We start from the raw sequence: 25,696 nt of genomic DNA on the forward strand, positions 1-25,696 counted from the left end.
TGGGGGTATGTTTAGCATATTTGACTGTTTAGGCGCAACGGGTCACTGCAGAATTTTGAAATTGACAATTTCTACCCATTTTTGAGAAATTATGTCAAAGGCGATCCGTGAACGATGATAAAAATTCATTATTTTTTGGATTTTTCGGATTGAAGCAAAAAGTTTATGCCACATGTTAACAGGGAGTTTTGACATGAAAAATTCTAAATAGAGCACGTTCTTTTTCCTCGGAGTTTTATAATCAAATTTCGATTATAAAAAGGGGGAGAAGTTTTATATGGAAATTCGAACTTGAATTTTTCATATTATGCGGATTTGAAGACCAAAGTGATCTTGAAGTTTTGAAGATTACGAGATGATGCAATTGGAAGTTCGGAGGTGATGTTTTCGAAATGGGTTTGGTATTATTGAAGATTTTTGGGGTGTGTTTTTATGCGCAATTTTGGGTGATTATTTGGAGTTTGGAATGCTCTTGATCATTCGTTGCTGCTTGGTTTGTATGGTCTCACATCCTAGAGCCCAAATTGAAGAGTCATGGAAGAATTGAAGATTGAAGTTCGTTTCGACATGTGTCACCTTTGAGGCTTGAACCGCGTAGTGCTTGATTTTTGAAGATTTGAAGTGGGTCATTCATTCCTAACTTTGAGGGGGAGAATGTTGGGGTTGCAAAGTTATTCATTCATGACTTTGTAAATGTTTGACTTTTGTAAAACCCACTTGCATGTGGTGCTTTAGCCTTTAGAGCCATTTGTTAGAGAGTGAGAGAGAGACATGTAAACACCTCTATAAATAGTGGGTTTGTCCACTTGTAGAGGTGTGCTTGAGAGATGTAGAAGTGAGTGTGTAAGTGTGTGTTAATTATGTAGTCTAGATCTAGATCCTTTTTGTGTAACACCATATACATTCAATATATCTCTTAAACACCCAAATCACCATGTTCAATTGTGCAAGCTTTAATTCCGCATGCCAAACCATGTTCTTTATCACTACAACACACACATCCCTCATGGGAATCAGAATCGATTCTATCAAAAAAGATACCTCGAAAATCTCCGATACGTAAACCCGATAGACCGAAGAAGAGGAAACCACATGTTCGTTGGCGATGGATACTTGCAACGGACACTCCAACTCTCCCACTGGCAACCCAAACTCCGTACTGAAAGATTGAGAAACAAATGACTGACTCGCCCCGAGTCAAATAATACAAAAGCAGGTAAGGAGTTCACTAAAAACGTACCTATTCATAGGTACAAGCATATAAGCATAAAACATGTATAATCAGTGAGATAAGGAATAGAAACATACCATCAACCATGTATGGCGCTGCTCTGGCCTCCTCTATTGTCAGCTAGAAGGCGAGTCCCTAGGCATTCGGGGGCTTTGCTATACCTGGCCTCCCGTCCGTAATCCTCAATGTAGCCGGCGTAGGAGCCTGTGCCGGCTTAGCGGCTAGTAGGGGACACTAGGCCTTCATATGGCCCACCTGCTCATAATGGTAACATAGCCTGACCCTAGGAGCTGCAGTCTGATGCCTACAATCCCTAGCAATGTGGCCCTGCTTTCCATATTTGTGGAACCTGCTCCCTGATCGACACACGCCTGAGTGAGCCTTTCCGCACTTCCCACAAATGCGGTCTGACTGTACTCCAGTCCTAGTATCAGCGGTCTTAGACCGCTTTGGCGTCGGCTGTGACTCTGTCGGGGCTTGCCGCTGCTCCCTCAACTGCAGCTCAATCTCTAACTCAAGCCGCCTAGCGGACTCTTTGTAACTCCAGCAGTGTATCACATCGCTGGGTGGCAACGAACTGACAGATGTCACTCTTGAGCATGCTCAGATAACGTGTCATCTAAGCCTACTCAGAAGCAAACTCTAGGCAAAACATTGCCTTCTCGGTAAACATGCGGGTGATCTCCGTCACCGACTCCGTACCATGTCTCAGATCCAATAATTCTTGTGGCAACTTCTCGCGCTCGACTCGTCGAATGTAGTGATCATGGAACATATCCCTAAACTGCTTCCAAGTAAAAACAGCTCTCTGGTCATCCGTATACGACCCAGACAACAATCTCCACCAGTCCTTTGCCCCAGACCTTAAAAAGTCCAGGGAACATCTGACCTTCTGGCTAATAGGACATGAGCACGTGAGGAAACATCTCTCCATGTCAGACAGCCACCTCATGGCTATGATCGGATCCTGAGTCCCATCGAAGGTCGGGGGCTTCGTGTTATCGAAGTCCCGGTACTGAAAACCCCGATTAGCTCCTCCCCCTGACACTGTTACAACTTCTGTAGCTGTTGTGGCAACCGTCTCGGCTAGGGCTGCATACCTATAATCAAAATACTCCATCATAGCGGTCTTGTTAGACCCAAACGTCTCCGGAATCTGACCCCAGACAATCTCTACCACCTTCTCGCGGATGATCTCCCTGACTCGGTTCTCTGTCAATGTCAGCCCATCCTGACTGATGATCTCTGGTGCTACTGAGGCACCCTGATCGCCCTGCCCTGATCCCGATCTGGATCTAGTCACAAAACGCCTCGTAATCACCATACTGAAAATACACCAGGAAGATATCAGATAATCCGCACAAACAACAGGGAACCAACTCCCGACTAAACCCTAGGGGTTGTGACTTCCTTGCTACACATATGGGTCCTGTGCTTTTAGTAGTACGGGCCCATACTACCTTCCACACCTACCCATATTTGTCTCAAGTATCATCATGATACGACCTTGACTCCGCTCGATTAGTGTTGCTCACTTGGATTCTCGGCTGCCTCTGCAAGATCACAAAGAAAGAAGGTCGTCAGCCGTTTTCCGGGAGGAGTTCCCGGAAGAACACTCCGACGGTCAAGTTAGAGAGTGTTTAGGATCTTTGGGTGTGCGCTCCTTCAGAGTCCAGAGAGCTTACCTCGTAGGCCTGAGAGCATATCCTTTTATACCTAGCTCCCTTGCCTAATCCGTACCAGACAAGATCACTTTTTGGGGAGACAGGATCAGGAGCGCTGATTGGAGAGTCATGCGCCTTCAACCGTTAGGGCGCTCTTATTGGATCTGAAGGTAATGTTCTGATCCTCCTGCTTGTCTCCTGACCGTATCTATTGTCTTGGAGCTGGGAGCGTCTCTTGGCGGGCGCGAGCCTTTCGCCTGTGTGTTCCGCTCCCGAGGGCGCCAGCGGACGCTAAGCCTGCTGGGCTGAGCCTGGTTGGTGTACACGAGCCTTTCGCCTGTGCCTTCCGCTCCCGGGGGTTCCAGCGGACGCTAAGCCTGCTGGGTCGGGCCCGGTTGGCATGTCCGGCTCGTGCTTCTGCCATGCTGCCTTAGGCACGTCATCAAGTCCCCCAGTCCTGTAGCTGTAGCGTTGCAACGCTAGTTATGGAGTTTTGGACTTAGTTAGCTTATGTGTGTTGGTTTTTCTTTACCCGTCGTTCCGTCTTTAATGGCAACATGACTGCGCATGATGCCTGGCAGTTACGTCACCGTCTCAGGCGTTTAAATATCCCGCCTCTTCTTTATCTTTTCCTCCTTCCCTCTTCGTCTTCCTCCTTTCTTATCTATCTTCTTCTTCTTCTTCTCCTTTCTTCTCATGGCAAACCTTCCCGGAATCCTCCCTTCTGTCACTGAGTATCATCAACTGGAGGTCACATATGGCTTATCTTCTTTGGAAGGTGTAGAGTTTCCTGCACCCGGTTCCAGTATCTCATCCCCTCCCCCCAGAAAGATTAGGGTTTACTTGAAAACCTTGGAAGCTGGTATACGTTTCCCTCTGACTGACTTTTAGGAGGAGGTCTTTCAAAAAGATGGTTGTAGTCTTCAGATGTTGACCCCTAATACGGTCAACAAAGTGGTTGCGATTGAGATGATTTGCAGGGCCAATGGGTATCTTCCAGATTACTTTGTTTTCAAGTTCTTCTTTCGATTCTGCGTCACTGGGGACGAGTGCACTTTTTCAGTCTGGCGAGGGGGGCACGCCTTAGTTCCCGACGGACGGACCCCTAAGAATTGGCAGGACAAGTGGCTATGGGTGAACCAGGAGTTGGTCGGGAATAGCCGGTATCGTGCGAATGCTTTTGCTGATACCATCCCCAAGCTCTTCCCTCACAACCAAAGTGTCGCTGATTATTTGAAGTGTATGCAAGTATCTCCCAAGGATTATTCTGAGGCTCTGCTTTCTGGTGTAGGGATGACCCCCTCTTGGAGGCGTCGCGGCAAAATAGCGGTGTTTTTCTCCGTCGTCGATGATGAGTGATGCACCCTTCTTTTCTTTTCTCCCCTTGTTACTACCGTTATTGACATTCCTTGTTTTGATATCTCTAGGTGTTGAATCTTCTCTGTCCATGGACGAGGTGTTACGGAAGCGTTATCGGGGCAAGCTAGAGTATCGTGAGGTGGATCTGGCTGAGCGGCTTCCTCCACCCCTCTGACTGGACTAGCATGCCTTAACTGCTGCTCCTTCCGCCCCTCCTATAGGTTCATCGGCGTCTGAGGGTGACCCTTTAAACGCTCGCCCCATCTCCGTTGTCATGCCCCTGGGTGGTACTCGCTCTTCCTCCGTGGATGGTAGCGAAGACAACAAGGAAGAGATTATCGTGGATGCCCGACGAATGTAGGCAAAAAGAAAAGTTGTCTTGGCCATGGGTAAGCCGGTTACCGGCGTGCCAACTGCTACCAAAAGAGTTGATACCCGGCGCAACTTCTCTCGTCTGTTGATCTCTATGACTTCCACACCGGCCGGTGTGGTCGTGATCCCTGATGACGACACGCAACAGTCCAAAGGGGTCAACGGGGTGACTGAACAGCCCATTGCTCCTACTTTCCCCTCTATTCCTGCTCCAAGTGTTTCATTGGTTTCCCCGAGGCTTTCTCCGGTGAAAGGTTCTAGCGGCCCTAGTCCGGTTCCAGTTCCTCTAGGTGGTGTTTCTGGAGATAGCTCTGCTAAGTCTCCTATTTTTGTTCCTGGGATCTTCGCAACGAATCTCGACTCTCTGTTTGGAACAATGCTATGGAATTTTCCCGCCATGCTTTTCCTCCGGCTGCCGTTGGCGATATGGAGGCTATGGGTAATCCTGCACTTGCTCATAACATGGCTTATGCTGCTACGCAGGCCATGTTTTACCTCGTCGTGGGTTCCCATCATGTTCATGCTCTTGGCGAGATGGAGGCCGCCCATGCTACCTGTGGGTCACGCGTGGCGGGGCTGGAGCATTGCCTTGGCGAGCTTGGCGAGGACCTCCGTCTGTTTGAGCAGAAGTGTGAATTGCTATCCTCTGAGAAGACCGTTCTTGACGAAACTAGGGCAGTCTTGGAAGCTAAAGTCGACTCCTTGACTTAAGTGAATGAAGGTTTGATGATCCAGGTGGAAAGTCTCGAACGCGATGCTGCTGACCGTGATAAGCTTATTTCATCGTTGCAATCAGATTAGGATGCTTCTCGTCAGGATTTGGACTGGTTGGTACATGTTGGTGTTGTTCGTATTGTTGATAAATTGATTTTGCATCCGGACTTTACCCACGCGATAAGTTTCATTCGGCATGCTGCTTTTGTGGTCGAGATTGAGTCGGTTCAGAAGACTTCTATTGGTGCTGGTGGTGGAGAGTTGGTGTTGATGCTGCTTCTGTCGGTCTCGTGGTTAGTGTGAATGATGCTTTGTTATCTTTTTCCAGCATGGATCATGCACCCCTGTTGGGTTTAGGTGAAGTGGATGTTGGAGGTCTCCGAGAATTGTGCTCGTTTGGTGGTTCAGAGGGTACTCTGGAAAGTGCGGTGGGTCAAGATATTGTGCAGGCGGCTAAGGTTGGTGGTGAAAAGGTGAACGAGGGTGGTGATGGTGATCGTGGAGAAGGTCAGGTGGTTATTGTGGGAAACGAAGTCGTACGTGGCGAAGATGATGCTGTTGATGATGCTCTGGCATCGTGTGCTACCCCATCTGGGGCGTGAAAATTTCTTTACATGTTTTAGTTCATATCTTGCATGCTTCTTTTGATGGCCGTATGGTGCCTTTAGTTTGTATGGGTTTTTTGGACAATATTTTCTGTTTTGTGCGTGTGAACATGGACTCTAAATGTTACTTGTTTGTTGCTTACTTTTCCTTGTATATTTTCTTTTCTTTCTGAAAAGGACATAGCTCTCTGATGCACTAGGCATTCTATTTTGCCTATGTTATCGTCGACACGTTAAGTGTCGACCTTGGGTACTCTTAGCTCCCAACGAATGCATCTCTACGCACATTTTCAATCGTTTAAGAATTAATACACTAAGTATTAAGGAAATACACTAAGTATTGGACTCATGTCACTAAGCATTTTTATCAATTAGCAGTTGAATAATCCCATTACATTATCCATGGACCATAAATACACTAAGTATCAGACTTATGTCACTAAGCATGAACTTGTGTACACTAAGTACTTGGGATGTACCGCACTAAGCAGCGCATTGATCGACTGGGGCTACACTTCTTTCTTTTTCAAAAAAAAAAACGTTCTCAAGTTCCTGGCGTTCCACATTCTTGAAACCTGCCTTCCTTCCATCGTTTCTAAGACATATGCGCCATTTCGATTTACTTTCGTGACTTTGTAAGGGCCTTCCCACGTTGGGCCTATTTTGCCCTGGGGTTGGGCTCTACTCGCTTCGTTTTTCCTCAGAACATACTCACCCACCTTGAACACTTTCTCTTTTACCCTTTGGTTATAATACCTTTTTGTTGCGTGTTTGTATGCAGCCTGGCGCATTTCTGATTTTTTGCGTTTTTCTTCTAGGATATCTAGGTTCATCCTCAGGTCCTGTGTGTTGCTTTCTTCATCCGTGTTAGCCACCCTTAGTGTACTCACCGTTAACTCCATGGGGAGCATGGCTTCTGTCCCGTATGTCAAGCTGAACGGGGTCTCTTGCGTGCTCGTTCGTGGCATGGTCCTGTACGACCATAGCACTGTCGGTATCTCCTCTGCCAATTCCCTTTTGCTTTGCCCAGCCTTTTCTTGATTCCATTCACGATGGTTCGATTGGACACCTCCGTCTGTCCGTTCGCTTGTGGGTGCGCGACTGATGTGAATCGTTGACTTATCCCTTTGGTGGCGCACCACTCCTTGAATGGATTCTCAACAAACTGTAGGTTGTTGTCATTAATGAGTACTTTGGGCGTCCCAAATCTTGTCATAATATTCTTCCCTACAAACTTTATCATGTGTCTCCCTGAGATGCACGCTAATGGCTCCGCTTCAATCCATTTTGTGAAGTAATCCACGACCACCACCATATATTTCAGCTTCCCTAGTGCTTCCGGGAATGGGCCAACTATATCTATACCCCATTGGTAGAATGGCCACAGGCTAGATATGTTGTGCAATGGTGTTGGGGAGTTTGTTTAGACTGGAGCGTATGATTGGCATTCCCTGCATTTCCTAGTTATCTCTAGCGTATCTTGTTATATTGTGGGCCAGTATACACCAATTCGAAGTACTTTGCCTGTCAAGGCCCGTGCCCCCTCGAGTGCACCTACTTGGCCTGTGTGTGCTTCCTGTAGCATCTCTCCCCCTTTGGCTCGGTCTACATACTTGATCTATGGCGTTGTGAATCTTTTCTTGTATAGTTCTCCATTTATTAGTGCATATGAGGGCGCTTTTATGCGTACCTTCCTGGCCTCGCTGTGATCATTTGGGAGCACCCCTCTCTGTAGGTATTCCCTGAATGGTGTCATCCACGTTGGTCCACTGGTCATCAGGGTATTCACATGCCGCTCGTCTATACTTCTTTCTCGGAGCACCTCTACCAAGACTTTCTTCGATAGGTGATCAAAGCACGTGGATGCCAATTTGCTTAAAGCATCCGCCCTCTTGTTTTCGCTCCTAGGTATCTGCCTAATTGTGAACTGTTTAAACGGTTTAGTTAGTTGTTTCACCATCTTCACGTACCTTCCCATTCTCTGATCTCTCACCTCGAAACTTCCATTGACCTGGATCGCTGCTAACCTTGAGTCATTCAGGGTTGTTACAGCCTTTGCACCCATTTGCTTGGCTAGTCGCAATCCTGCAAGGAGGGCTTCATACTCCGCTTCATTGCTTGATGTGTGAAAATCAAAACGGAGGGCGTAGGTCACTTCTTCCCCCTCACGGCTAGTCAAGATTAGCCCCGCCCCCGAGCCCTCCCTGCTAGATGCTCCGTCCGTGTATAATGTCCACGAACTATTGTCGAGTGGAGCTCCTTCAACTGCCCATACCTTCTCCTTACCAGGGCCCCCTTCGTCCGGGATTTCTATCAAGAAATCGGCCAATGCTTATCCCTTAATACTTGTCCTCGGATGGTAACTTATGTCATGCTCCCCTAGCTCGATTGCCCATTTCGCCAGCCGGCCCGACGCCTCTGGTTTAAGCAGTATTTGTTTGATGGGGCAGTTCGTTAGCACTTCGATCTGATGTGCTTGAAAATACCGCCTTAGTCACCGTGTCGCGTAGATGAGCGCCAAGACTAGCTTTTCCAGGGTGGGGTAGTTGAGTTCTGGCCCCTGTAGCGCTCTGCTTACAAAATACACCGGCCTCTGCTCTCCTTCTCTTTCTACAGTTAATACCGAGGATATCGCTTCGTTTGAGGTCGAAAGATACATCTGCAACGTTTCCCCCGGGACGGGACTGGCCAACGTGGGTAGCTGGTGTAATGTCTCCTTGATTTTCTGGAGCACTATTTTTGCTTCGTTCGTCTACTGGAAGTTCCTCTTTTCAATGCAACATTTTAACATGTGAAACAACGGCATGACCTTGTCAGTGGATTTGGAGATGAACCTGCTCAGAGTCGTGAGCTTCCCATTTAGACCTTGCGCGTCCCTGAGGGTGCCTGGGGTTGGCGTTTCAATAAACTCGTCCACCTTGGTCGGGTTGGGCTGGATGCCCTGCCTGGTGACATAGTACCCCAAGAACTGCCCCTCTTCCACCCCAAACGTGCATTTAGCCGGGTTTAGCTTCATCTTTACCTTCTCTAGGGTTTGGAACGTCTCTTCGATGTCTTGTAACATTTTATCTTCGTGCGGGTTCTTGATCACTATATCATCCACAGATACTTCACTGTTTCTCACAATTTGTTTGGCAAAGATCGAGTCAACTAGGCGTTGGTATGTAGCCCCTGCATTCTTTAGACCAAAAGGCATCTTAGTGTAACGGAAAGTGTCGTTGTCCGTATAAAAAGCCGTTTTTTCCTCGTCCTCTTTGCTCATTAATATCTAGTGATACCCTTTATATGCATCTAAGAAACACTTCAGCTTAAATCCTTGCAACGAATCTACCTTTTGGTCAATTTTTGGGAGGGGGTAGCAATCTTTAGGGCATGCTTTCTTTAAGTTAGAGAAGTCTATGCACATTCGCCATGACCCATCTTGATTGCGGACCATAACTGGGTTGGCAATCCACGTCGGGAATATCGCTTCTCTTACTATTCCAGCTTCTGCTAGTTTGGCCACCTTAGCGTTGATTGCCCTATTACGGTCCCCACCATGGACCCTCTTCTTTTGCTTAACCTCCTTTACTCCTGGTTTAATTACAAGCTTGTGCTCAATGACTTTCCTTTCTACCCCCACCATGTCCATGGGGGTCCATGCAAACACGTGTTTATACCGCTTGAGCAGGTCGACTAACTCTCTTCTTACGTGACTTGGGAGGTCACATCCAATATTGACCGGCTGGTCAGGGTGTTCCTTGTTGATCACCTCCTTTCCCTTTGCGGGGTTGCGTCTCAACTTCTTGGCCTCTTTAGTTATCTCTACTGGTTTCATAACTGCAAATCATTGCAATTCTTTCGGTGGAGTGGCCAGTATCATGGATGCGCCCATTGGGGTGTTGAACTTCATAACTCCATGCATGGTTGATGGAACCGCCCCTAGCTTTAAAAGAGTTGTTCTCCCTAGAATAATATTGTGTTCCGCCGCATGCCGAATGGCCACAAAGTCGATCAGGGCAGTTTTCTTTTGCTGCTTATCGTGGCTGGTTATGGTCAAGGGGAGGTGAATTGTGCCCAGCGGCCATAGGCTATGGCCAGTGAACCCGACCAGCCTCCCCATTGTGGGCTGTAGGTTGTCCTTCCAGCGATCTAGAAGGAGCCGAAAACAATGCTCATAAATGATGTCCGCCAAACTTCCCGTGTCCATGTAGACCCTGTGTATGGTTACATCCCTGATGGAGGCTTGGATCACTAGTGGGTCGTCGCCTCTCCATCCCTCCGGGCGATGGTCTTGAACGGAGAATGTGAGCGTGCGCATCGGGGTTCTGGTGGTCCCCTGTTCCGTTTGTTGTTCTCCTCTGCTTCTCTTACTTCGTATCATGAATATCTCCTTGGGCTGGACCCCTTCACGAGATGTGTTTTTAACATTTTCAGCATCAAACTTGGCACACAAGCTTCATGCTATTTCCACCAAGTCCCCTTTAAGCTGCTTCTCCTCCATTTCTTTTTTTAACACCAAACAGTTGGCTGTGTCATGCGTCTTACTTTTGTGGTACTCGCAGTACCGGTTCTTTGGCGACTTGGCTGGCTGTTGCTTCTCCGAGACAGTGTACACCTCCGGGCAGCAACCACGCCTATCATCCCACTCGTCGAGTTTCTCCAAATCTTCATGCTACTCGCCGAGTCCATTCAGATCCCCAAACATGCAGAGGACTTTTGAGTCATGCAGGGACTCCAAACCATAGATCCATACTTCCAAATCTCAATCCCCACGTAAAGTTGCAAACTTTACGTATAACTAAAGAGATCTAGGCTCAAAACATACTAGGGTTTGGTTTAAGGACAAAAGGGCTTCACCAACTACTCATCTTCTGATGCTTTATGACATATTGGACCATCCTAACACTAGATCTGAAGTGGCAACAACATATCTAAGCCCCTAAACTCGAATTGGGTCTCAATCAACCATAAAACCCCTAAATCTCATAACAAAATAGATCTAGATGCAAAGAAGGGAAAATGGCAGCTTAATACCTCCAAGATGAACACAAACTGAAGTAGATCTCGGATATACACCTCTCCTTTGAAGCAACCTTCTTGATCTTCATGTTCCTTTCCAAAATTTCCTTCCTCCAAAGCTATTTCTCTCAAATGATGGAAGCTCACACGAAATATAGAGTTTACAGGTTCTCTAGGATGATATGGAGGCTGAGGGAGGGACATAACACCCTTTATATAGGATACAACTCCCAGAATTAGGTTTTTCCTCGCACAGACCAGACTCACCGAGTCTCCTTGCCCGACTCGCCGAGTCGGTCACTTACTCCTTGACCCGGATCCCGCTCGGACTCGCCGAGTTCCTCCTTGGACTCGCCGAGTCTCCCCTAAAAATTAAGGTTTTCTTTCCTTTCTTGGCCTTCCAGATTTTGGGTGCTACAAGGTGTGGTAAAGAACCACACTTTGTGTGGTAAAAAGGATGTGGCTCCTACGTGTCATAGGAGGGAGTGCGGTTCTTGTGGCACCACTCCCTCCGGCCTTACACTTGTAGACGGATTCAGAGAGCATCATCAGACAAACAACAGAGATATCAACCTGTTACAGACGATAATACCGTTGACCTGATCAGTCTTGTCTTCTTTCACTGTTGCTTTGGAAGACCTACCACCTAATCATATTTCTTTTCAGGTGGGACATAAGAGAAACGTAATATGAATAACCAACAACTCCATTGTTTCTTTGCTTTACCAAGATCACGTATCAATTGAGGATGTAGAGATAATATATGTCCAGTCACTTTCAGCCACATAACCCATCTACAAAGCATTTCGTACAAACTATCTTCCCTATATCTTTGTACTCCACGTAAGAGAGGCCAGCCCAAGCCATTTCTATTCTTCTTGACAGTGAGATCATGAATTTGTTGTCTCCATTTAAATCATGTATTCAATTGATCAAAGCATGTGAATATATATCAAGGACAACTGCAGTTTCATTATCATTATCTCTCTCTTGTAAACTCCCACAAACACCCTTATGTCTAGCATAAAAACAAGAACATATCCACCATGTCTAGAGAATGCAGTCTCAAGAAGCACTTGTTATATACCTTGTACAAGCTTCCTGTTGATAGCGACTGCTCAACAAGCCTTGACATATGGACTTAAATCTGTTGTAGCATCACAGTAACCCAAACCCTTTTCTTTGGAGATTTGCGTACACATCACGATCACAATGCTTCCATGTCAAGCCTCGTTTCATTTTTACTTTTACTGTCTGGACCAAACAAACCTTGCTGCAACTCTTTTTTTTTTCTTTTTTGTGGTCTTTGCATATCAGAATTGTGATGCAGCGGAAACCTAAAATTAGATAAAACAATCACAGGTGTTGATTTATACACACAAATACCAACTGTAACTCTTCCAAACCCGATGATTCACAGTTAAGTGAATACCGGATCAAGGCATCAATACACAATCTTACAAAGAATTAAGTATTGGAACAGATGGAAACAAAATATTCTTTCATTCTAGAAAACTGAAAACTTACTGTCAAAGCAACGAGATTTTAAACAGGAAGTAAAGCCCAAAAGTCAAACACAAAGCAAAACCAAAACTAGAAAAAAAATAGATTATAAGCCCAATGATTTAGACACACAGCTCATCAAAATGATCCAAAAAGGTTAGGGCTCGCTCCTCCACGTCGAGGCCCACATCAAATTGTAAGACCCATGCATTCTTCTACTCGGCTACGTAAACCATTCTCTTAACATAATACCCATATAGCTTCATGCAAGGCAATTTAAACCATGTCATGTACTCTGTTGGATAATACGTTCATTTCAACAAATGAACAACCCATTTGAAAAGAAAAATACCAATAATACCCTTGACGAAAAAGATCAGTAGATGGAAGAAGTAGTGAACGGATTGTTGCAGGAGGCTCGATGCTGAAGATGTGTTGGTTTTCTTTCTCATTTCTACACGAAACTCCAACAAGATTACATAAGAATGTGACGGAGTCGCTTGAATTACCATATGATGAGCTTATCTTGTGAATCAGAGGACGATACATTCAAGTGTAGAAGGCACTGTACATCATCTTCCATGGTGAAAATATCAGCGACAATGTGGTAGCGATTATGATGAATAAGAAAAGAGGATTGGAGTTTCATGATGGTTGTTAGTGCACATGTAGTTTTGAGGATTGGGGTGAGAATGGTGGGAAGCCATTGGTACAACCATGGATGTGATTGAGACTTGTTTGGATTTTGGAGAAGATCGATGACAGGGATGAGCTGTTTTTGCTACTCACGAAATTTATTGTTTGCAGCTTAACATCATCTTAAGAACAAACGACCACAAGAATTGAACCTTGAGACTCTTTTCTTTAAAACTTCAAGCGTGAGAGTCAGCGTGAAAATCAATCAGCGAGAAATATTTTCCTTATAAACTCGATCTTGAACATAGTCTCTACATGTCTATGCAATTCCTTCTATTTTTCAAAGACAACATCAGGAACAACAAGCAGAGACAACATCTTTACGTGGGACCCAAATATCATATGACAACTATGCATTTTACATGAATCACAGAAGTAGTACCATGCAGAAAGAGGGCATAGGAGACCTGCTCTTTTTTCATAACTCCTGAAGCAATTATGATCACAAGGACAATACACAACAAATAGAGTGAGGAAATCAGATAGAAAATAGAGTACCAAGCTTTGTAGATCTTTTGCTCTCCATGAAATTTATCAACATGAGAGCTCCATTAGTGAAATTTTCTCCATTTTCCAACTTTTGTAAAGACTCATTTGAGTTCCACAGATGATGATTTGACACTGATAAGAGAGAAGCATGAGAAGTTTCCTTGGATAGAGAATTTTTCAAGCTGAAGTCTTTAATACTAGAAGGTGAAGTTGGATAAAACAGACATGATCATGATTGTAGATTATTGGAAAAACATCATGAGAGTCCAAACATCTTGAACTTATTTATCAGCAAGCATACAAGCTACATGACATTCCTTTTGATTCTGAGTTAAGTAAAACCGATGAAGTTTTGGTTTAAGACGACATGGTGATAATATATGTCTTCAAATGAAGGATAATCATGTGATTTATATGTACACTGACTGAAGATAAACACTTGAGGTCAGCATGATGTTTAATTATGATAAAATGGAAACCTTCTTGGTCGATGGAAATCTGGACTTTGAGTACTGACTTGTAAAAAAATCACTTGAATTTGACTTTAAAAGCATTTATCTGACATGTAGCTACCCTATTTATATGAAGACCATGTCAACCATTCTTTTGCTTATTTTTACTCCTTGAGTTAATTTGTACTATGTACCTGCATTGACCAAACAGCCCCTTGAGAGATTAATTTCTTGACAACACATGAAATTGACCAAAATAACCCTGTCATCGTGAGTTCAAATACCAAGCTTTGAATGATCAGTTTGATCACATGTCAAATTTGGAGAGTTCAATTACCAAATGTAGCTAAAGATTTTGAAGCTGCACAATATGACACTGTCAAAGCATTTAAAAATAAATCAGATAATGGTCCCCTTTTTTTTTATTTTACGAACAACACCAAAATACCCTTAATATCCATGCACTGTACGAATCTTTTTTAATTTCTTTGAACCAATTATCATAACAGTTAAAGATCGATACTCAACTAGCTCTTCTCCCAACTGTAATCATTTATCTTAAGTCCTGGTCAAAACATCACAACATTACACCTTGTCATTCTTTTGCAACCTACTATATTCTCAATCTTAGAGATAACACTTGTGTTTCTTTTCTTGTGTCAAGTTGGACCATAATGCCCCTGACGAAACTTACTTCCTTAAGAAGCAACAAGCAAATGAAAGTTACACAAGTACGCATTCATCCCTTGTCTCTTGTGAACAGTTGGACCTACACCCTTTTCTTTTTGTTTTTTACTTCAAACCAACACATATAATGATTTCAAAAATAAAAACTGTACACAATACTTAGAAGAATTTCAAATAAAGACATTAAAAAAAAACTTTACACAAACAATTATATAAATAATCTTACTTTTGCTCAGTGAGAGTAAGATTGAGAGAGATTATAACCAGAACTTTAAAAGATTCGAGCTCTTTCTCACATTTTCAGTTTTAGCAAATGATTTTTTGAAAGCAAATGAGATTTGGTTTAAAAACGATATTTCTAGAATCTTAATTTTGATCTTCTTGTTTTGAAATCATTCATTTAATTACTGGATGTGAGGGCAGTTAACGACTCAAATCTGACAGAGTCACCTAAAAGAACCATCCATTAGGCCAAGTCCAACCGGCCACTAAAATAGTGAAATTGTGTTAGTTTGTGTTCCAATCGTCCGTTAAATTGGCTTTTATTTTGTGCAAGAAAATTTGGCCGCCAAATATAGCGGTGCTTCTCATCAACATCAAACTACTTTTCTATTATATGTTAATATAATATTAATTGGAATGGTTTAAATTGAATTATAATAATAATGAAATTGGTTTTTAATATAATGATATTAAAATATGTTTTTAATGTAAAATTTTAGTGTGTGGTTGGAATGAAACTGTATTTTTTTGTTAAAAAGTTATAATTTTAATGTTTTGTGGTCGGAATTGCCCTTAAAAGTTTTCAAACCACATGGATAATCCTTGAAGACAAAAGAAGTTAATGATGAAACTCGATTTTTTTTTTAAAACCACATGGATTATTTTTGAAGATTTTCGTAAATATAATTATTATTATGTTTATGTATTAATGCTGATAACTTTAATAACAATAAAATATTATAATACTATAAAATGTTATATTATACTAATAACTTGTTCGTTATAATACTTTTATTAGTTATTATTACAAGTATATTTAGAATTTCAATAGTAATATTTTTATTCACTTAAAATATCTCTTGTGGTATTACATGTGGAAAAATTTTCCCTTAAAATTTCTAAGGAGTGTTTGCCATGTGAAAGAATTCGAACCTAAGGTGCTCGCTGATATGTTATGAGTAAGCCTTCACTTAATTTATTTGTTGTTTCCAAAAAACATATTATTATTTCTTTAACAGACAATGAATAATTTATTTCTTGTTTTATATAAAATATTAGTCAAAAAAAAAACATTAAATTATATAATAATATTTAATAGATCAAATGCCATTCAAATAAGCCGTAATATTCAAATAGGATGTAATGTTCCATTTTAGAAGACTTTGTCCCATCTTTTTTTGCAAGAAGAAGATACATATATTTTTAGACCTGTAATATTCTAAAAAACAATCATCTTTTCTAATAAATGAAGGTTTTTTTTTGTCACTTGTCATACTCTCATCATTTTGCCACATGTCATTTTGTGGTTATTTTAAATTAATTTTTATTTCATATATAATTTTGTGGTTTTCCTATTTCATATGGTATTTAAATTTAATAATAAATGCATATCAATTTCATTAATGGACTTTCCTTATAATTTCAAAATTTTAAAATAAAATGTGATTAATTTGCTTTGATTATTTTATTTAAATGATTTGTTTAAATTTAAAAAAAAAACATTTTAATTTTAGTAATTCAATATTTTTTTCATTTTTCTTATAAATTTAAATTTCTCAAATATTTATAAATATTTAATTATTTTAAATACACTCATGTAATATATGGGGTTTACATCTAGTCTAGTCCCTAATAAATGAAAATAATTTTGCCACATGTCATTCTCTCATTAACTTCGACACATGTCATTTTTTGGTATTTCTGAATAAATGTTTTTACCATGTATCATTTTCTCATTGTTTATCTTTTTTTAATTAACACATCATATTTAAACCTCAATTATTAATTGCCTTATTTGAAAATAATAATTAAATTACAATATTACAACTCATATTATTGAATATGTTTCATTATAAATTCAAATTTTAAATTTTAAATTTTAAATTTAAATAAGTTTTTATTTAAACCTTCATATTTAATTTTTTTGTTTTATCCAACCCGTATAACATACGGATGTCACAACTAGTATGCAAATAAAATATCCTCTCGCTCCACACACACACACCAAAAAAAAAAAAAAGTTTTTAGCAAAAAAAAAACGGCACCTAAGTCCTAAGTCACAATAATCAAACTTGTATTAAACAACATTAACTATTTAAGTAGTTGTGATAATAGGTTTACCAAAGATTCGAAGTCCAAACATCCCTCATTGTAGACTTTTGTAAGCGCGAGGGTATTTTAGACATTTCCTAACGTGTCAGGTGCCTAACAAGCTGTAGTTGAGTCATAATAAGCGAAGAGGCGTTACGATCGAAGTCCAAACTCTTTGCAACACTCAACTCTTTCTCAATCAAATCGACCAACAAACACAAGAACCAGAGAAGCCTTCCTCAATTTCTCCGCCCCTCTTCCCTTTTAAACAAATCTCTACAAACCCTATAAAGCAACATTACATTTTCGTTTCAAATTTGCCCAATCTTTTGATCTGTAATAACCCCACATCACCTCTTCAATTTCACCAAAAATGGCTTCGATTTTTCAAACAGTCGGAGCTGTTACATCTCTCTCGTCCAACGCCTCATTCGACACCAAGAAATTCCACCTTTCTTCTCGCAAATCCTCTTCAGGTATCGTCATTCAGTTCGATTCAATCATGCCATGTTATGATTTTTTTTGGGTTGATTTGTAGTTACATTGATCGTGTCTGCTGCTTTTGGTTGTGGTTTAGTTAATTGCTGATTTGTGTAGCTTGTTATTTACATTTCAGAAAGGAAATCGAGTTTTCTTGTGGTTAGATCTGATGCTGCTAAGATGAACACTGGTTTGAACAAAATTGGGGGTAGAGCTGATCAATTGGTTACAAATGCTGTTGCGGTAATTCTTCTTCTTCTTCTTCTTCTCTCTCTATTCATTTGTGTGTGTGTGTGTGTGTTCTTCGTATTGAACTCTTGAATCGTTCATGTATTGCAGACAAAACCTGACACTTCAGCAGCATCTACTGCATCCAAACCTGGGTATGCTTATTTCATCTCATATATGTATATATATAGTTTGAGGAGTTAGCACTTTCACTTCATTTCTAATTTAATCAATGGACTTTAAAAATCATACCTATGTGAAAAAGATTCAACTTCTTCACGATTACAGCTTTTCTATGGCCAAAATTACCAACAATCATCAATTTTGGAAAAAAGATTTTCACTTTTGACAACAATTCTTGATTGAACTAGAAATACAAGAAAAGTGTGCTGCTATTTCCTGAAATTTGCCCTTTTGTGAATCGTATGTATCTTTGCCTGATCTTTGATGCCTTGAAAGGAAGCCTAATTTGGGATTTGTTTCTTTAACATACCCTTCGTCCCTTTTTATTACAATGAAAAAAAATTAGGAAAAGTAAAATTTGATGTAATTGAAGGCTGTTTTGTGCTTTGTTTATAACTTGAATGGAGAATCTTGAACTTTAGATGGGTTCTTAGTCTCCTTATACGCTTCTCTAAATTTAACTATTTCGATCCTAAATACTCACAATATCTGCATAATTCAAGAAATAGCAACAAACGTTCATTGATTTATTTATTATAGCATCATACATTCATTTCTTCATATCAAAGCATTTTACTTAACAAAACCTACCAATTACAACAAATACTATCACTCAAATACAAAACAATTTTCACTACAATAATTAGGTAGATTTTCAAAAGTAGGATGCTATAATACACAAATAAATGAAAGTATACTCGAATCTACAACTAACAATGATCATTTTGATTCTATAGGCACGAACTATTACTCTTCGAAGCTCTAAGAGAAGGCCTCGAGGAAGAAATGGAGCGGGACCCACATGTATGCATAATGGGAGAAGATGTGGGCCACTACGGAGGCTCCTACAAAGTCTCAAAAGGTCTCGCCCCAAAATACGGCGATTTACGCGTTCTAGACACTCCAATCGCCGAGAACGCTTTCACCGGAATGGGAATCGGAGCCGCCATGACCGGATTACGCCCCGTAATCGAAGGAATGAACATGGGATTCCTCCTCTTAGCCTTCAACCAAATCTCCAACAACTGTGGAATGCTCCATTACACTTCCGGAGGGCAATTCAAGATTCCGGTTGTCATCCGTGGGCCCGGTGGAGTCGGAAGACAGCTCGGTGCCGAACACTCTCAAAGATTGGAATCGTATTTCCAATCCATCCCTGGAATCCAAATGGTGGCATGCTCGACTCCTTACAATGCCAAAGGGTTAATGAAAGCTGCGATTCGTAGTGATAATCCTGTGATTCTTTTTGAACATGTTTTGTTGTATAATTTGAAGGAAACGATTCCCGATGAGGAATATGTTTTGAATCTTGAGGAAGCGGAAATGGTGAGACCAGGGGAACATGTGACGATTTTGACGTATTCGAGGATGAGGTATCATGTGATGCAAGCGGCGAAGACTTTGGTCAACAAAGGGTTTGACCCCGAAGTGATTGATATTCGTTCGTTGAAGCCGTTTGATCTTCATACGATTGGGAATTCGATTAAGAAGACTCATCGCGTGATTATTGTGGAGGAATGTATGAGAACAGGTGGAATTGGGGCGAGTTTAACTGCGGCTATTAATGAGAATTTTCAAGATTATTTGGATGCGCCGATTGTGTGTTTATCTTCACAGGATGTGCCGACGCCGTATGCGGGGACGTTGGAGGAGTGGACGGTGGTTCAGCCACCGCAGATTGTGGCGGCGGTGGAGCAGCTTTGTCGGTGAAAGAGATGAAGGATAAAAAAGTCAATTTATATCGGTTTTCTATCGGTTTTGTTTTGGTTTATGTGGGGATTATGGTTATGGAACTAAAAGCTCGTTGATGTTTCTAGTTTGTTTGAACTTGTTTTTTTTCTGTGTTTGGCCTATGATGATTTGGATAGTCCATTTGTTCTATACGAGTTTTTATATTTTGCAAATGATTCATGTTATCTTTATTTATAGTTTTGGTAAATCATCAGAAATTCGATTGCACCAATATGATCCAAAGCTTCATTCCAGAAAGTGTATTCTCTCTTCTCTTGTTAGTCCCTGAAATCGGATCTATCAAAGTATCAATGCAATAATTTGATTTAATGCGGAATCTTAATCAAACAATAATTATCAAGAACACGTTTCAATAATATGAATGTATATAATTCTATTGAATAATTGTCAAGTACATTCAATCACACTTTAGCCGTGAATCACTAGTATTTACCAAAAACGCATTAGCTAAGAACCGCTATACACAGACCATATATATACTAAACCGATAACCTAAAGCCCATACATAATAAGTCCACCGAGAATACACTAAGCCCACCGAGAACAACATAATACATTCAAAACAAAGCATAAACCATTAAATATAGTCCAACAACCCCCCTTGGTTTATTGTTTTCTGTTTTCTTTTGGATTCTCTACAAGATGTACATCTGCTTGGTCAAATGCCCCTGCCCACAGCTTCTTGTCGATTATTGTATCTACCATTCCAGTGAAAGCTTTCGCGGTAGCTTCAAATAATTCATTCTCCACGATAATCTGAAAGTTTGATAAAGTATGGATATCACGTTCTCCAAACTTCAACAAATCTTTAGGATCAACAATACAAAACAGGTTTTTCTTCAGCTTGATCACCACCGTTGTAGTAGCCTCATCGTAAACCTATAATTGCATTGTATCCAAAGTGCCTTCAGGTAAGCGCTTGGGAAGAGGAATCCTTTTGGCTTGCTTTGTGGGTGGCCACATGACATTCACCATTGTTTTGTTTTTGCGTGGATCAACGACACCATTGGCCTTCTTAGTAAGCAGTCTTTAGTTCTTTAAAGTTATTTTTCGCTTTAATCTTAAGAAAATTCTTAAAGGACCATGTCATGGTATCATTGGTTGGATTGTAGAAAGGTGCGTGTATTAGTTCTGAAAGATCAACTTTTGTCCAGGACAAGAAGTCAAGTTTCTTCTCATAATATTCAATTCTTCCACTATTTCGTTTCACGATCCACATCTTCTTTTCAGCATCGTATCCCCACATGATGCCAAAACGATCACCATATTTGTCTGTGAACTTCTTCCCAGTTTCCTTGAAGAACATTTCAGGGTGATCACCTGGAACATTTTGATTTGAATTCTTCATCACAAGCATTTTCCCTTTTAGTTGCTGCACCCTGATTTGCTTCTCTCTTCTTTCTTGAGCAGAAAGAGAAGCAGAGGATAAGAATGTATCAAGATTAGCATCTGGAGCAGGTCTTGCAGCTCTTTCACTTGAAGATTGTGAAGTTGGATTGACGGGACATGAACTAGAAGCATTGATCTTTCTCCTTCAGCGCCCAAGGGTTGAAATTCATCACCAAACTTCTAAAATAGGCGTTGTTTTAGATCACATAATAGAGCAGTTAAACCACCGAGATTCGCTTGAAGCTCTGAGATCTTTGAATCTTTATCGGAGTTCTCTTTCTCAAGCTCACTGATTCGAATATCTTGCTTTCCCATTATCAAATCCTTTTCAGCAGAGTTTTGTTCCAGATCAAAGGCTCTGTTCTGAAGCTGAACGACATCAACAAAATCAGATTCAGGCAACTTGCTTTTTCCTTTGGAGATGTCTAGCTCGGGTGTTTCAAATGAGCTTCCTAAAGCTTGAGCTCCTTCTGAAGGTATGACTTCTTCTTCAATAATTAGGATTTGAAAATCCCAATCCATAGGAATGGGCTCAAGGATCAAGCTTGGTATGTCTTGAATCACTGGAGAGGACTCAGTGAATGTGCTTTGTATGTTTTGAGCCATAGAACCAGGCTCAATTGGTGTAGTTTTCTTTTGAACTAGGTCCCTGATAAACATTCCCGGCCTTGGATCTCTTCTTTTTCGCTTCTTTGGGAGTAAAGCGTAGGCTGAGTCATCTGGACCACTTTCATATGGAGGTTCAGTGGTGATAGGAACTGTTTAGGGAGGCTTCCTTGCAGTTCGTTGAAGTTATGCTATGAGAGCATCCATCTGTTCAGGTGTCGGTATGGAATATTGCATTGTTGTGTCACTTTCCCTTTCAGTCACAACTGGTGGTGTGACAGCTGCATCCTTCTCTGGGTTTGAGATACTTTGCTGAATAAAGTCTTCAAACTCATTTTCTGTCAATTCATTTTCTTGATCCTCTTGATCTTCTTCATCATCAGATAATTCAATCTCTGCAAAAACAAATTGAAACTTTGGTTTGGGCACCACATGTTCGTTGGCAACCACAACATTTATTGAACCAACAACAGGAGTGTCTTCAATCTCAGCAAACTTTCCAAATTTAACTAACTCCTTTAATCCTTGATAAGCAACTTTGGCATACTTTCTTGATTGCTTAATGGGTCCAAAAGTGTTGGGACCTAAAGCTTTCATATCCAATGTATCGGGCGTCCTTTCAATTTGGGGATATTTTTCATTAAAAATCATTTGAAGGAACCTGGGGTACATCAAAAATAGGTCATTTTCTTTCCCAGGAGGTTGCTCTTCATTTCTTCGAAGACGAACTTTGAGAATTTGTAATCTCAGTCCATAGCTAGAGAAACAATGGTTGAGGTCACAGTCTGACTGATTTTGTCAGAGCCTCCTTTTCTTCCGAAAATGCAACTCACAAAGAAGTGTGCCAAGAACCTACAGTAGGGTGGCAGAAGCTTGTTGATAGTGGGAGGATAGGTTCCTTCATAGCACATTTTCTCCTGAACTACCTTAACACGATTAGCAGAATACTCAATTGGGAATGCAGATGCATCACCAAATTTGAGTACCTCTCGGATAATTTGTTCAAAGATAATCACTTGGGTTCCTTTCACCATAGATTCCACTGTACCAGCTCCATTTGCTCCAAGCTTTTTGATCGAAGCATTTTTCCAAAAATTAGTGATTAGGTCTCTGTGAATTATTGGATTGGCACGAAGGGCTTGAGAGATTGTAGCACCTGATTCCTGGTATGTGGAAATTTGTATAAGTGTTTGCATTTTTAGCCTTGTACTCGGCGAGTTGTAGGCCCGACTCGCCGAGTAGAGTCAGGACCTGGGACACGTTTTAAGTTGGCGACTCGGCGAGTCACCGCTGTTGGATGAAACCCTAAGTTTCAGGGGTTTGCACCCTATTTAAACTCTCATTCCGCCCCAATCTCGCCCCCATTCACCCTTAGAGCCCTATACCTCGTTCAAGCTTTGTTTCTTTGTGAGTTTGAAGCATTTGGTGTGTTCTCTTGAAGTTTTGGAGTGGGAAGGAGAGTAGATCAAGAAGAAGAAGAGGAGGTCAAGCATCTTTGAGCTATCTCAGTGTGTTCCCTAAGGTATGACTCGATTTCCCCCTTGTTTTCATGCTTATTGTCCCTTATAGCTCCATTAAAGTCCTTCTTCAACCATTTCCAAGCTTGTGTATGTTTGAGGGTTCATAATAAGTTGATTAACCTTTAGATCTAGGCGTGGTTGAGCTCCAGGAGCTCAGATCTACTGTCTTTTTGGAACCATATTGCATGAAAGCCCTAGATCTACCCTTTTGGTGCATTTTGGACCCTAAAACCCTCATGGTTGTCTATTTACACGTAAAGTTGGAAACTTTACGTGTTAATCAAGCCCCAGGATCACAGATCTATGTATGGCATGAGCTGGATTCATGCAGAATCGACCATATAGTAATTGCATGGTAACGACTCGGCGAGTCGTTCATCGGACTCGGCGAGTCGAGACGCGAGTCCCCGGGTTTTCCCCCTTTTTCGTTATGCCGAGTAGTGTAGTGAGTCCGGGGTGGACTCGGTGAGTTGGAAGCCGAACTCATCCATGAAGGAACTCGGCGAGTCAATGCCCTGACTCGGCGAGTTCAAGGCAATCTTCTTAGATCAATAACAGACTCGACAAGTTGTTCATACAACTCGGCGAGTCACAACATAAAGTGTTCTTCGGATGAAGATGAACTCGTCGAGTTGTTCATACAACTTGGCGAGTAGGATGAAGGACTTGGACATCAGTTTAGAAGGAGAACTCGTCGAGTCAACGCCTAACTCGACGAGTAGAGACGGGATACAAGTCAATCGATTGGATAGAGACTCGGCGAGTTGGAGAGCCAACTTGGCGAGTCGGGTCAACTGAAAGTTGACTCTGACCTTGGCTTATGACTTGGTCAGGGGTAAAATGGTCATTTTACCCCAAGGGACAGTTAGCAGTGGTTGATTGAGTGTTTTGTGGGAATTATAGCCGGAGGATTTCCAGAGCAGCAGCATCAGCAGACAGTTAATCCCTACACAGATCAGCAGCTACATCGAGGTGAGTTACCTTCCAGTAGCGGTGGGTCTACGGCCACAATGTCGGCCCACCAGTAGGAGTTATATGTAGATGATTGTCTCTGTGATATTCATCTAGGGATTACTACTACATGTGTTATGTTATGTGCTAGTATGATATGATGCTATGTGCTAGTGACAATAGGGGGAGATAGTCCCCAAGATATCCGGTCGGTAGGGCCGAAGGGGTAGTCATACCCAGCCATGCTAGATAGATTCTGATATTGTGATACATGTTATGTGGTAGTAGTAGTAGATGGGCAAAATAGTTCCCCAGTATCCGGTCGAGAGGACCGAAGGGGAGGCCAGCACCCAGATATGCTAGGCAGTATCCGGTCGAGAGGACCGAAGGGGAGGCCAGCACCCAGATATGCTAGGCAGTATCCGGTCTAGAGGACCGAAAGGGAGGCCAGCACCCAGGTATGCTAGGCAACGTCCGGTCGAGAGGACCGATGTGACAACCCAAGTTGTTCCGTTACATTTCCCCATTACCGTTAACGGAATATTCCACTGTATAAAAGTTCCGTCAAATTGATAAACATCCCAATAGTTAACATTTAAAAAAAATGCCGTTAAGTCGTGACAAAAAGGAAATAAAACAAATAATACATATTTTCATTTAATTGGAAGTGTTAAGTTTTATTGTTACGACCACTAAATCGGGTGCGACCAAAAGCCCCGTTTAACGACAGTATTTGGTAGAATTCCACCGAGCCCCGACTCAAAACCCTATATAAGGGTGAGTGGAGTCTATTGGAGACTTTTTACACACTCACTCTCTATACTCTCTCTCTAGATCCGTTGTCGCCCCAAATCCGCAACCAAACGCTTCCAAATTGTAAGTCCTCTTACCCTAGCTTATTCTAAGCATATTGATTTGTGTTTATAGCCCAAAATTCGGACTTAGAAGCAATAGAAAAGGATTTTACGGCCTAAGCTCCTCCTTAGGCCGTAAACACCTAAAATGAGGCCAAAATGACCCAAACTTGTCCCTAATGGCTAGGAAATAAATTGAGGTATTAACCTAGGAGTGTTTAAAACATTAAAATGCATGGAATTAGGGGGTAAAAGAGAACTTACGGCCCAAGCACAAGCTTAGGCCGTAAACCCCTCAAAACCTTGTTAAAATGCCTCCAAAACACTCCCAAACCACCCTTAGGCCTCACACATAAATTAAGGACTTGGTATTTTGGGTTTAGACCATTTAAACTCAATGAAATGAAAGGGAAAAGGGAGTTTACGGCCCAGGTATATACCAAGGCCGTAAACACCCCTAAATGTGCCAAAAATATGGTTTTTGCCCCCCCCCCCCCCCCAAATGGCCTTAAACTATTTCTATGAAATGCTAGGAAGAATTTAAGGACTTAAACACAAGGAAATATGGGGTGACTTGGAGTTTACAGCCCAAGCAAGTACCTAGGCCGTAAACTCCCCAAAACTCATTCAAATGATAGTTTTAATCC

General features: G+C 41.7%; 1 protein-coding gene across 1 annotated transcript; it reads left to right on the forward strand.

Moving 5' to 3' along the window:
- Positions 1–17,221: 17,221 nt before the first annotated feature.
- On the forward strand, positions 17,222–19,881 carry LOC111880649 (pyruvate dehydrogenase E1 component subunit beta-3, chloroplastic). The gene is made up of 4 exons (XM_023877071.3): positions 17,222–17,562; positions 17,703–17,809; positions 17,906–17,949; positions 18,715–19,881. The coding sequence occupies exons 1-4, from the start codon at positions 17,460–17,462 to the stop codon at positions 19,685–19,687; spliced, it is 1,227 nt and encodes a 408-aa protein (XP_023732839.1). The 5' UTR covers positions 17,222–17,459; the 3' UTR covers positions 19,688–19,881.
- The last annotated feature ends 5,815 nt before the right edge of the window (positions 19,882–25,696 follow it).

Source organism: Lactuca sativa, chromosome 7 (assembly GCF_002870075.4).
Source record: "Lactuca sativa cultivar Salinas chromosome 7, Lsat_Salinas_v11, whole genome shotgun sequence".
Classification (NCBI taxonomy): domain Eukaryota; kingdom Viridiplantae; phylum Streptophyta; class Magnoliopsida; order Asterales; family Asteraceae; genus Lactuca; species Lactuca sativa.